The sequence below is a fragment of the Aphelocoma coerulescens genome, chromosome 4A, assembly GCF_041296385.1.
Source record: "Aphelocoma coerulescens isolate FSJ_1873_10779 chromosome 4A, UR_Acoe_1.0, whole genome shotgun sequence".
Classification (NCBI taxonomy): domain Eukaryota; kingdom Metazoa; phylum Chordata; class Aves; order Passeriformes; family Corvidae; genus Aphelocoma; species Aphelocoma coerulescens.
The window spans coordinates 18,870,768-18,884,193 of record NC_091018.1 but is presented as its reverse complement, the minus strand read 5'-3'; the positions used below and the strand labels follow the sequence as shown (position 1 = coordinate 18,884,193).

Genomic DNA, 13,426 nt, shown 5'->3' with positions numbered 1-13,426 from the left:
TCACTAATGGTGCTAGGAATCTTATTGAATATTCAGTGATAGAGCTCCACATTTTCACAAGTCCTTAAGTGGTTAAAGCAGCCAGGTTCCTCTGACTTTTCAATGGTTTGGGCATTTAAGTTGCACAATAATAATAATAATATCCAAAGTGACAGGCAGAGGTTAGCATTAAAACATTAAAGCATATTCAGACTGGTTTATCCTGGAAATTCTCTTGGGGCTGGAAAGAAGAAATCCTCAAGATCACTTTGTATAATAGCACCTTATCCAAACATATTTAATTCATTTTAGTCCTCTAATAGCCATCTGTGCAAGACAAAAGAACCTCCATAGAGGGAAAAGCATGTGCTTGATTGCCTGGCAGATACAACAACGGTGATTTTGCTTAATAATCTTACTTTGGAAGTCACTGGTGTGGGTTTTTCAGTGTCATCACTTCAAACTGAAGAGACTTATCTCACATGCTGATAGCTTTATTGCTAAATGAAAATCTTCCCAGGGCAAGGTCTAAGAAGATGTTTTAGAGATAGAAGCTGCTGTTTGCTTTCAAGATGTGTAAATAAAATCCTTCCTGGTGGTTACTGTGAAGGTGACACACTGATTTGGCTGAGTCAAAAAAGTGCTTTCAGTATTCAGGAGTAAAATGAATGCTGCTGTGGCACTTTTGAGGCAGTATTTTTATAGCTTAGAATTGGAACTCCCTGTGTTCCTGACAGACAAATACCCTGGTTTACATCTGAGGCTGATCTTTGCCAGAAAGGATGTCCAGAGTAGAATTTTAAGTCTGATATGTGTCATATTGGGACAGAGACCCTCCATAGACTCTGACCTTCATAGGCTCAGCAAAACTGTGTTGTGCTGGCTAGAATAAAATTTCTATTAAAAACCAATTCAAAATCCAAAATTCGATATAGCTCAACTCATCTAGCAGTCTAGGAAGCTTGTGTCTTATGTTCAGGGCTTTATGTCATTTTACAGCTCCTCTTTTTATGTTAAGAAGCAAACATCTAGTCCAAAATGGTGTGGGCTGGATCACAGTTCCAAAAGTGTGTCTCGAAGGTGTCACTGGCTACACCTTGAACTGTTATCCCAGGCATTAACATCTTTTTGCTTGAAGCAAATAAGTGGGAGAACACCTCAAGGTGCTGTCTGAAAGAGATGAGGAGTCTGGGAGAAGAGGATAAAGGATTTTTATCCTTAAGAAAGTGTCTGAGAGAAATGCCATGATTAGTAGGTACTGGAATCTAGGCTGAAAGCAAACCCTGCTGGAAAAGGGATGTGGAAAGGAGGAACTTGTTGCTAAAGGGGTTTATTCTCTTTAATGTGGTGTTTAGACTTATGCTTTTTAACCTTTAAAGTCTGTGCATTGCCACTGGGCAAGGGAGAAACATCTCCTTTGCAGGAAAAACAAATCATCTCCCAGATTAATCTGAATTTTCACTCCAGACAACGTTTGGATGACTTGACTTTAGTTTTGCCACAAAATATACAATGTAATAAAGAAAATAAATGTGACTTTGCTGAAATCTGCCTGATACTCTTTTGTAAACAGCAAATTCCCTTCCTCATAAAAGGCAGTGATGGAGAATTCCAGCTGCATCATCACCAGCCCCCTGAGACACAGCAGAAGGTCAGACTGGACAAGATCATGGCCCCTGAGCCAAAATGATGCTCATTATCAGGCAAAGGAAATAGTTTCCTCATCAACCAGAGCTGGACAGTCAGGAGTACTGACCTGGGAATAGTTCCACTCCAGTCCTGAACAGTTCAGTGCTGTGAAAAAGTGTGTGTGACTTTTTCCAACCTCCTTTTCTTATTGTTTTTATTCCCCATCTGAGGGAACTCATCCAAGAATTTGATAGACAAACATGTTTTGAGGAAGCAATAAAAAGATGTAGCTAAACAGTGGGTGGCCTTTGAGTCTGATGAACTGTGAGTGGCCTTACAGCCCATGTCTGACCTTGGCCACGTTAGGGTGTGCCTGGATGAGATGTCAGGGACTTGCTCTAAGGACTGCCTTTGTCCTTGGCCATCCTGTTTTACTGCATTTAATGCAATAAAAGACATTTCCCCTGCTTTGGTGCATGGCTGCATTCAGATTTTCTTTAAAATGCTGTTTTTTACCTGTTTTTCATGGAGCATCACCACCTGAAAATCAGAGTAAATTCTCATAATAGCATTTTCCAAGAAAACTTCAGATTAGTGACCCCAAAATGGTGCCTTTAGGATGGAAAACTCTCACTCTTTTCAAGAAATTTATACATTTTTAACCAACTAAATTGGGACTTCCATTAATTTTTTTTCTCCCCACGTTATGTCACAGTTGCTGTGGCTTTGGAACAGCTGAAAATCAAATTTCATAGGGGTTGGAATTGCTCTGAGTTATTGGTTTACATAATCAGGCCTCTCTCCAGTGTCACAGCACCATGGCAGTGGCAGGGTAAAGTCTGTGCATGGCTTCCAGGGGAGTTTGGACATCTTGCTGAGAGAATTTGATGTTGCCTGAGGTGAATCCTGTCCTAAGAATGGCATCTCTGATTGCTGCTTATGAGGAAAAGTCACACAAATTGTGGGAATAGGTACAAGGGGAAGAAGGCAGGAGGCAAAGGCTGTTTTCTGGTAAATCCAGTGAGAAACAAAGTGTTATTCTCAAACAAGGCAGCTTTTCTCCAGAAGTGTCATGGATGTGCTGCAGTTCTGTAGCAGCACGAACTCAGGTAGTGCAGCAAGAGGTGGCTTGAGGTGGTTTGTTCCTGTATGAGGGTTCTGGGAGAACAGCAGATCCTTCATTGCAGTCTGGAGTGGTTTTTGGGCTGCAGTGGCAGAGGACTGGCAGGGCTTCAGCAAACACTTGGTTAGGAGGTTCAGAAAAAGGTCAGCCCTAGGGCCCATCACTGAGCCCTTCCCAGCCCTGTCAGCATTCTGGAGAGAGCAGCTGAGTGCTCCAGGGGTCAGGTGAAACCTAGAGGCAGCCAAGATACACACACCATCTTGCCCAATTCCAATTTTTTGGGGTTTTTCTTCCAAAACACGGGTTGAGATCCTCCCCAAATAAATGTGTCCCATAGGCAGGGCAAGGCTGGAGCTCCTGGACTGAGTGTTAGTCACCGCTAACCCAAACTGAAAATGGGAAAAAAAGAACACTATAAAAATGTCTGTGATGCATTTGATTTTGTAACAGGATTTAGTGGAGAGGGAGGAGGGGGAAGAAGCATTTCTCAATCCCCAGAGAGCTGAGTTTTCTTTTACACAAGGCTGGAGTTCTGTGCTCTTCCCCTTGGTTATGTGCAGCTCAGTTTCTGTTGGAGCAGCACTGGGTATCATCTTGCTCTCAGGAGCTGATGCTGCTGGATGATGGGCATGAAGTTTACAGAGGAATTGCACATCCCGAGCTCAGGGTGTACAGACACAAACCTGAGGCTAAACCTGCCTTTTGTGGGTTTACATGGTGTAACAGCACTGACAAAAGTCCTTCCTGATCTCAGCAAGGGCTTTTTCAGTCAGGTCACACCTGACCCCAGGTTTCTTTGGATGGAGATTTCTCTAAGAAATGTCCCCTGAGGGGTGACTTCTCTTTTTTCACTCTGCAGGCAGGTTCTTTTTCAGCCATAACAAGGTTGTAAAAGACTTTTTGCATGCACTGGAGTATCCAGCGCAGTTGGGCTTGGTTGTTTTGCTTCTTGGGGCTAAGTGCAAATGCCTTGGCACACAGCCTGGTCTGGGGAGCGTTTCTGTGACCATGCCAGCACAGCTGGGCTTTATTACAGGATGGACAATCCCATTTACCTCTTCAGCTCCACAACCACAGGGTGCTGTCTTTGCTGCCTTCCTTTAGATGAGGTTGGTTCAGTGTCAGCTGCAGCTAAAGCTGAATTTTTGCATCCATGTTCAGAAAGAATTGCCTTTCCCCCTGCTTCCCCACACTGTCTCTACAGGAGCTGACTCAGGATGATAGCAGGGTGGGAGAAGAGAAGAAAATGGGAACAATTCTCAGCTCTGACAGAATTCAAACTGCTTTTAAAAAATTTAAGGGAATGCTTACTGGGCTTAAGTAGATCAGTCTGATAGTGCCTGCCTCTGTGGGTCTTGTGTGCAAGCAAAGGTGGGTTGGATTATTTTTCATGCTAGGGCTGAGTTCTTTAAAGGGTGCTGGAGAAAGTAAGCTTGGGTGCTTAGGCAGCAAGTGAGAGAAGGGATCAGGACTTCTGAAGTGCCTGGATCACGTCTCATGTCAGTGTCTCTTCCTTGTAATTCCTCTGATAGTATCTGGCTGGGTCCTCAACTATCCTAAATTATCTCTGCTGGGAGCATTGTAGAGAAAAGTGATTTTTTTTAATTCCTTTTTTATTACATGCTTGGAGCAACCAGAAATGCTTAAAGATCCTCACAAGGACTGCAGAATAATATATTGAAATAGCACATTTCTAACTTGTGTTGGGGGAATTGTGGCTTAGATAGATAAAAGTATTCCTTAGAATTTGCTATATGGCACAAGTGGTGAAGATCACAAAGCTCAGAAGAGGGCAAAGAGCTGAAATGAGCTCTAGGTTGTGCCTCAGTGTTAATTGTGTCTCATCTGAGCCACGCAGTGACAGTGACCATAGAAGCTTTTGTAATGACAGGAGAATTCATGACAAAAGAGACAGAATTGGTGGCATTTTTACGCTGTTCTTTAGCCCCAGAAGTCCAGGACTCGGAGGTGGTTTAATCAGAAAGGGTTTATCAAGCAGGATCCTGGAGAATTTGGTGACTCTGGTGGAAGCAGGGAGGTGCTGTTTCTGAGCTCTGCTGTTCCTTGCTTGCTTTGGGCCCTGGCAGTCAGCAAATGCTGATCTCATCCATAAATGCTGGCACTTGGCACATGCTGCTCTGGTTTGCCTCTGAGGGCTTTGTGAGATGTGAGACACACTTCAATTAAAAAATGGCAGTTTAATGTGGTTATTTTTATCAAAACAAACCAAACAAGATATTTGTAATACACAGCAGTGCTTAATTTCTTTCTAAAACTAATTAAAGTTTTTGGCTTCCACCAGTGACAGAAAAGTTTGGACACTTTTAACCCCAATGGCTCCGTTTATCCCTCGTTTATTATTCTAACAAAATAACATTTTGAAAGGAAAAACAAACTAGAAATTACTAATGCCAGAGATGCCAGGAAATGGGATATGAAACTGGAATCTAGCCCACGTGGATGTGGGATGTGTGCTACCACCATGAAGGCCAAGTAGCCAAGTGATGTCAACCCCTGCAAGTGGGTGGATTTACATCATCTGAAGTGCCAGCCTGGAGGTCCTGCTGCCATTCCATATCAGAGCACCCAGGGAGGCTGAATGGATCTGTCCACAATGCTGATGAGCATCTTGTACGTGGCCAGTTTTCCTCCTGGGCACCGTTTTGTTATCCAGGTTTTTGTTAAGGTCTCTTAATAAGCTTTGAATTTTCCCTAAGTGCAGGCACACGTGAGAATTGCTGACAGAAGATCAGTGTCACGTAATGATCAGTTGCTTGTTTCCCAAAAGGCATTTAAAATGTCAGCTGTTATTTAATGAGAAAAGTCTCATGCCAAAAATATAATTTTCTTAAGGAAAACAGCTGCAGCTCCATGAATTCCATGCTGTGAGCTGACTTCAGGTGCCATTGGCTAAACCAGCCCAGGAACACCATCAGCTGAGCACTGAGGTGGTTCTTTGCTCTGGAAATGTGGTCATCTGGCACTGATTTGTCAGAGCCACATCAGAGAGATGCGTGTGGTCTGTAGCCAGGCTTGGGTTGCACTCCTGCTATTTTGGGATCATCATCTTTAATTACCAAAGGGCAGAGGGAATCCATAGGTAAGGGGCACAGCTCCTTCCTCTGCTGCTGATGGCAAACAGGACAGACTGCAGGAAATCTGGGGTCTCCTGCCATTTCGAGGTGAGAGGGAGTTATTTATTCTGCATTTCTAATGCTTGGACATAGGATCATTTCCACGGGGTTGAAATTTTGGGTAATCAAACTGTGAAAGAGCAGAATTTCCTACCCCTGCCTGCTTTGCCATCCTCTCAGCCAGTGAGGAAGGGCAGTGACTGACGGGAGAGTGTCAGGAGCAGTCACTGGGTTGAACCCAGCAGGTCCCACACCAGGTAGGGATGGTCCCATTACCTCTTTGCTGAAGTGTTTGTGGGACGTTCCCTCTCCATTCAGCAGAACACCTCTGCCAAGGATTTCTTGGGAACAAACACATCACTGCTGCAAAATGCACCCCTGTGGCTTCCCCAGGATCCATGGAACTGGAGGTGCTCCCTTTAGTGCAAGGGGAAAGGCAGGGAGGAGCAAGGAGACATCCCAGGAAGATCCAGCCGTGCTCTGTGGGAATCTGCATGTGAATAGAGATGGAGCCAGGAAAGGAGGAACAAAATGTTCTAACAGGAGCCAGATCCATGAGAATTATGAGACCCAGAGGATAAAAGGTGCTTCACAAAGAGGTATTCTCTTCCTCCTGTGGGGTTGGGGTCACTGCAGTAACTCAGGCTGTTGCTGAAGGAGGGTTTCCAGTGTGGCAGCCAAGGGAATGGCAGTGAAGAAAGGAGAAGCTCAGAGCTCAGGTGTCAGCAGCATCATTTCCTGCTGCTTTTCTTGACTGGAAGGATGGTGTGATCACTTCTGGGGTGGAGTCTCCAGTAATCTCTGGTTTGCTTTGCCAGGACCTCTGTGAAGACCCCCACCTACTTGTGAATGGAATGAGCTCCCACGACTTCCACCAGGGCAGGCTGGGGAACTGCTGGTTTGTGGCTGCGTGCTCCTGCCTGGCTCTGAGGAAAAGCCTCTGGCAGCAGGTGGGTGACTGATGTGTGTGGGGTGGGAAATAAAGCAAATCAAGCAAGCTAACCTTGATTGTTTCCCTGCCTATCAGCCAGTGTTTTCCTCTCTAGGATTAATAAGGGGTGAGTTTTGGTGGATTCAAATCTTCCCTTTCTTTAACAGTTTATTTTTCATGTTATGAGACCTCCTCACTCCACACTGAGCACCCAAGAACAGACAGAACAAAGCTGCAGAGCACAGTTCTTTTTATCTCTCTCTGCAGATCAGTATGAATTTCACTTTCCTGAAATATTCTTTGAAGTGGGGCTGTGTTTCACTGTGTACCAAATTCACTCTCTCTTCTTGCTGCTTCATCTGTGTAGGGTCAGCTGCTCATGGAGCTGAATGCCAGCACGGCCCATGTTCCAGAGCAGTCTGCCCCAGGAATAAACTCCACGCAGGGCACTTGCTGACCCTCCCCTTCCACGGTTTCTCAGGTGATTCCAGACTATAACGAGCAGGAATGGGACGCTAAAAACCCAGGGAAATACGCTGGGATTTTCCGTTTCCGCTTCTGGCGCTTTGGAGAGTGGACAGAGGTGGTGGTTGATGATCTGCTGCCAACACAGAATGGGGAGCTGATCTACTGCTGTTCCAACGTGAGAAACGAGCTCTGGAGTGCTCTGCTGGAGAAAGCTTATGCTAAGTATGAGCTGGTTCCTTGTCCTTGTAGTCCTCAGTGTTGTCCCTTGTTCGTTTTGTCTTTCAGTTCTAGCAGACTTTCCATAGTTTTTAGTTTTGCTGCTGGTAGAGAACCTAAAAAAGACTGAAAACTCTTTCTTTAGTCTCTGTTAAGGATGTAAACCATAAAGGAGTGCCACGCAGTCTACTTCAGCAGCCCAAATCCTTAAGGATCCTAGAGACCAGGGAAGATTTATCTGCAATCTGCTCAGGCTTTTTTTGTTCTGTTCTGTTTTTCCCTTGGTGAGACACAAACATCTTCCCTCCATTCAAGCCAAATTAGAGCACTCATTCCAGCCCCCTGTAAACTGGGAATGTTCTGTGTTGCCTCCAGGCTGGCTGGATCCTACCAAGCCCTGGATGGAGGCTGTGCTGCAGAAGCCCTGGTGGATTTCACTGGAGCAGTGGCAGAATCCATTAATTTGGCAGAGGGCAAATATGGTGAGGTTATTTCTGAGCAGATGAAGCTGTTTGAAGACTTGATGAAAGTGCATAAAAGAGGAGGGTTCATCAGCTGCTCCATTTCGGTGAGTACAGAGAGCTGGATTTCAAGGGTTTATTTCAGTGAAAATATTCTGGAAGAAATACCATTATTGGTACATTGAGTATGTCCTTCCTTTGCCTGTTTGGAAAAGCTTTGTGTGGAGAAATCTAGCAAATGTTTCCAGCCCAGTACAGCTCCAGGAGCCACTAAACACAATCACAACTGCTTGTGCTGCCACTTCACTGTGTGTCTGAATTGCTGTTCTTTCTGAATGGTCACAGTTGTGAGTTGACCTGAGATAAATCCATCCTAATTTACAGAGCAGGTGGCTGCATTCAATTGCTTTATTACTTAGAGAAATCTCTTTAGAGAAAAAAGCTCTGGCACTGAGCTGCTGAGACTTCTTGACTTTGATTGTGCCAGTGCAGTCAGGGTATCAGGGGAGCTGAGCTGCAAGGCTGAGCTCACCTGGTCATTCAGGTAAAGCTGTTTGACAATGATGTCCCCACTGGAATTAACCTGCAGAAGTTGCCTGTGAGGCAGGTAACTCAGTGCCCACATTAGCAGCCCATGGCCCTGAGGTTCCCATAGTCAGTAGACAGGGGCAAACCAGTGACAAACTGGGCTGAACTCCCCTTCTATATAATGTCAGGCCCTGACGGGGTAGTGCTGAAATTCTCACCTTGTCCAAAGCTGTTCTCACCTGTGAAGGGCTGACAAACTGCCACGGCACCTGAATATTTCCTAAGAGATTGCTTTAAAATGATTTTTAAAAATCATTTATCATGGACCATTAACCCAGCAGCCCACAGAAAAGGGATCATTTTCTGGGATTTGCAGGGTTGGCATCTAAGTGCACTTCAGCATCTTCCTCCCATGGGCCCTGCTTCAGTTTAAGACCTTAGCTGAGGCTGATCTTAGTTAAATCACTTAAACGTTTTGCTTTCATTTCCCCATCTGTGAAACGAAGATGATTCATTCAGAAATTCTTGTGAGTATCAGGAGAGTTGTGGAGTTGTTAAGAACAACAGAAAATCAGCTGTGTTTGGAGGTTCCTGACAGTGGTACCTGTTTAGCTGGCCCTGGCCATGCACTGTCCTGGCACCTTCTGGGACACAAACTTTAACCTAATCTGGGACTAACCTGGGACAGAGCAGGACTCCTGAACTGTCCCTTCCAGCAACATCAGGAAACAGCTCAGAAACAAAATCATCAAGGTCTTTGAGTTTTGTTTTACCTTTCTTTTGTAAGGCCTGAATTTTTATTTGCAAGAATTCTGTCTGATTTGCTCAGACCAGGCTGGCAGAGCAGACTTCCTGGTGTGAATTGTTACTGCACACGTTGTTTCTGGAATGGTAGCTTGTTCCCAAATGCTAAGGCACTTCTGTTTCTTAACATGGATCTGGTGAGGGGATAGACTCAGTACAGGGAGCTGTATTTAAAAAAGCAATTAATTAGGCAGTTGTAATGCTTTCAGTGATGCCTGGCATTATGTTTCTGCCTGCCAAATTAAACACAAATGCTTCTAAACATTGATTACAGAGAGGCCATTCCTAAGTTTGCCTGCATTTGTCATTTTTTGATGTATTATACACACAGTGGAGCTTGCTAGGTGTAGAATATTTAATACTCAAGTGGCTTCATTGCTGCCTTACAAACATGTCATCATTTTCCTTGGATTACAAAATGGCCCTGAGCATCACCATGTGGAAATGTGAACAGACAGGAGATGTTTAAATATCTCATTTGAATAGATAAATAAATAAATATTTTTGGAATGAGGTGGGAAAGGCCAGCAGTGAGAAAAGCCTGGGGGATAACAAAGGCAGCAGGAGAAGTTACAGACTCCCGTGCTGACAAGGATTCCTTGTTTGCTTTTAGTTGTGAAAAATGCGAGTGAAAGTGTTACACTGGAGGGAGCCCAGAGCCAGTGGGAATGTCAGCCAGTCTGGGTGCAACACTTGAGCTGATTCTTTGGGAGCTGCTGTCAGCGAGAGGCACAGAGGGCTGGGTGAGACTCTCACAGTTGCCAGACCATCTGTCAGTTCCAATTTGATAGAAATTTCTCTTTTCCCTCTCTCTTTTTTTTTTTTAATGTGATTTCTTACCTTTGGGGACTGGGCACTGTTATATCAGTGCAACATTTGCCTTAGGACAAGGGCCTTGTCTGTTTAGACCAGTTAAATTTTGAGAGGGGTAAAAATATCTGAGGAAGTACTATGTGCATTCCATAACTCTGTTAAGTCCTTATTTATATTTAAATATTCACATGTTTATACTACTATATTAATGCATAATGATAAATTATAAATAATATATTTATATTTAAATATTTGCATTAGTTACACCAAGAGACCATACCTCTTGCTCTCTCCACCACCAAGCCAAGGCTTGATTGAGCGTTAATTAGGTAATTACAAGGATCTGCACTGAGTCAAATCTTCTTTCCTTGATGTCCAAGGGAATGAGTGTCTCCAGGCCCTATGGGTGATAGCCCAATATAGACAAGACAGACTCAAGGATGGCTTGGCTGGATTCAGTGAAGGTGTGGAGAATCTGGATCCAGGAGCATCAAAACAACTCCAGAATCTTTGTATGATGCTGTTTTTCTGGGTTTAGATCAGGAGATTTGGATGCATTAAATGAAATTGTGCTCTTTTTCAGAGCTTGGCTACTTTTATGTATTCTTAGATCAGCATCTGATCAGGCCTACATCATCCAACAGGACAGTTTAGGATTAGTTTAGGGACAGTTTAGGGTTAGTTTAGGGACAGTTCAGGGCCAGCCTGTCCACTGCTGCAAACTGGGATTCTTATGTGGAGTTTATGATGGGCAAACCCAGTTCCTAAAGCACCCTACACATCTTCCCTTTGCCACATAAGAGAGCCCTGGCAGGATTGAGTGAGCTGCAGGACAGGCTTCACAAATGGCTTGGAAGTTTTTCTGCCTTTGCCTGTGCTCTCCCATTTTTACCCACTGCTAGTAGTTCTTCCTGGGTGTCAAATTTATTCCAACACAAGAGCAACCACTGGACTCACCAGCTAAATTCCTGAGTGTCCAGGTGAGGACACCCCCAGAGAGTCTGGGCATCAGCATCCAGAAAAGCCATTTTTAAAAAAGGACAAGATTTTGAAAGGGCTGGTAAAGGTTGTCCATCAGCCCTGTCTCCAGCTCTGAGGCCAGGATGAGACAGACTGGCTGCAGCAGGCAGGATTCCCCTGTGCTCTGGAATTGCCTGGCACTATCCTGCCCAACCCCAGCCTAGTGAGCCCCAAGATTCCCAGTGCTGCTCTTTTCAAATCACTCGGGAAGGAAAACAAGCTCTCCTTGTCCTTCCCCTTGAACTTGGAGCTGTCAGGTTCCTCAGAGATGCGAGTTCTTTTTGTTCAATTGTCATTCTTCGTGCCCAAGGAGTCCCCTGGCCGTCCCAGCGAAGCAGAGACAGAGATGGGGCTTATTGTGGGCCATGCCTACTCCGTGACTGCCATCAGGAAGCTTCGTCTCGGGGAGAGGCTCGTGCTCTCCCTCAAGGCAGAAAAGCTGTTCATGATCAGGCTGAGGAATCCCTGGGGGAAAAAAGAATGGCACGGTGCTTGGAGCGACAGGTAAGAGCTGCAAACCCAGTGGCAAAGGGGTGAAGCTGTGCTGGGGCCACTGGAATTTGTGGATGAACACTGGTGAGACCCCCCTGTACTCAGGGAGGCTGAACCTCTGTGCCATCTCTGCCCATTTTCCTCTGAGAAAATGAGCACGTCCTGGAGGAGTTTGTGGCTCCCTGGACCTTATTTACTGTTTACATCATTCTTCTGGCACACTGGAAGGAAAACAGCTCATGAGTCAAGAACATGAGGCTCCTTCCCAGCTTCACCAGACTGTGTCTGTGACTCAGTTTCTCATCTGTCATTTCCAGCTGCTGGGGATGGTAAAAGTCTTTTAGATAATTTAAGTGGCGGGTGAAAAATGCTGTATAAGTGCCATATTTGTGATTTCTTTCGAATTTCTTTCTAATTCATTTTCTAATGAATTTTCATGTGGGCCATGGGTTTAGCAGGCACGTCCACAATGCCAGAAGTGATTGCAGGGGGGAGGTGTTCCATCATGGGTGAGTTATACATGAAAATGTGTGACAGTTCAGCACTGGGCTCACCAGCCAGGATTTAGTATTTAACAATGCAGTGTTCTCAACAACAGCATATTAATTTCTTCTAATCCATGCTTTAGCTAGCAAAAATCTGCTACTTTCAGAGAAATTGGTCTGGCTGAAGTGCAAAGAATGCACAAAAGAGCTACTGTGTCCTGTTTTACCTGAGCCCTTGGGGTTCTCCACGAGACTCTGTCTGACACAGCTGCCACTGGTGCCAGCACTGAGGCCTCTGACAGTGGCCCATGGCTTTTGGTCTCACAGAACTAAATTCCAAATAGTTAAAGAAAATGTCTGTTCTGGTGAGCAGCCTCCCTTCCCTCCTGCCAGCCACCTTCAGCTTCAGCCTTCCAAGTGTTTTTGGAGAGGCAGTGAGGAGTCGTGGCTCTGTTTGTCTGGTGTAACCCATCAGGGATGGGATCTGTGGTTGGGTTTCAGCAGGAGGCTGCTGGAATTTTGGGGGTGTGCTCCCCTGCAGCAGCAGGTGCCTGCAGGGGCTGTGTAGGCACTGAAGGGGCTGTGCACTGTAATGTTCCTCTGGAAACTGGACACTGTGCTCAGGCTCCAGCAGTTTCTTCTCAAAGGCTCCCTGGGGAAATCTCAGACCTCAGGCCTGTTTTATTTAGGTGATTAAAAGACAAAGAGAATACTCTGCTCTAAGTGAAGCGTTCAATAATCTCCCAAGGAGGAAAACCAGGTTTCATTTGAGGGGCCTTCAGGGAATGGAGTCAATCTCCTGTGACCTTGGAAACCAGCTGTTTAAGTGTTTAAGAGTCCTAATGGAGGGTGTGACAAAGAAAATCAATAAGATTCTGCTCTAGTTGTGCCCATTTCCTATTCATCTCCTTCTTTTTTAGTAGCTTTCAAATCAATTAATGTTTTAAAACCCCTCCTGAAAGCCTCACATTTTCTTCATGAATATCACCTGCCCTTTCTGTACTCTGACATTCCTTTTAAAACCGTGGACCAGAAGAGATTTTTACTTCCAATTTTTTTTCCAGGTGAGAGTTTTTAATTTAAGTTAGTAATCATCTTTGTTATTGTTTTTTCTTTTTCTTTTTTTTTTTTTCTTCTTTCAGTTCTGAAGAGTGGAAGAAAGTCAGCGATTCTGAGTGCAAGAACTTGGGGCTCACTGTTAAGAATGATGGAGAGTTCTGGTGAGTGGGAGTGATGTGAAGGCTTTGGAGACACTGGCTACACTGAGTAACTGTCATTAATCTGCCATTTAACAGCTCCAAAAAACAGATGGGGATAAAATCATCCCAAGGTCTGTTTCTTTC

General features: G+C 44.8%; 1 protein-coding gene across 7 annotated transcripts in view; it reads left to right on the top strand.

Moving 5' to 3' along the window:
• CAPN6 (calpain 6) overlaps positions 1-13,426 on the top strand; it is a 49,266-nt gene that overhangs the window by 22,747 nt on the left and 13,093 nt on the right. For all 7 annotated transcript variants that reach the window (XM_069015644.1, XM_069015640.1, XM_069015641.1 and 4 more), the window contains 5 exons: positions 6,684-6,815; positions 7,278-7,486; positions 7,856-8,048; positions 11,417-11,610; positions 13,226-13,303. In XM_069015644.1, the coding sequence (XP_068871745.1) occupies positions 6,684-6,815; positions 7,278-7,486; positions 7,856-8,048; positions 11,417-11,610; positions 13,226-13,303 (806 nt within the window). The remainder of the gene's footprint in view (positions 1-6,683; positions 6,816-7,277; positions 7,487-7,855; positions 8,049-11,416; positions 11,611-13,225; positions 13,304-13,426) is intronic.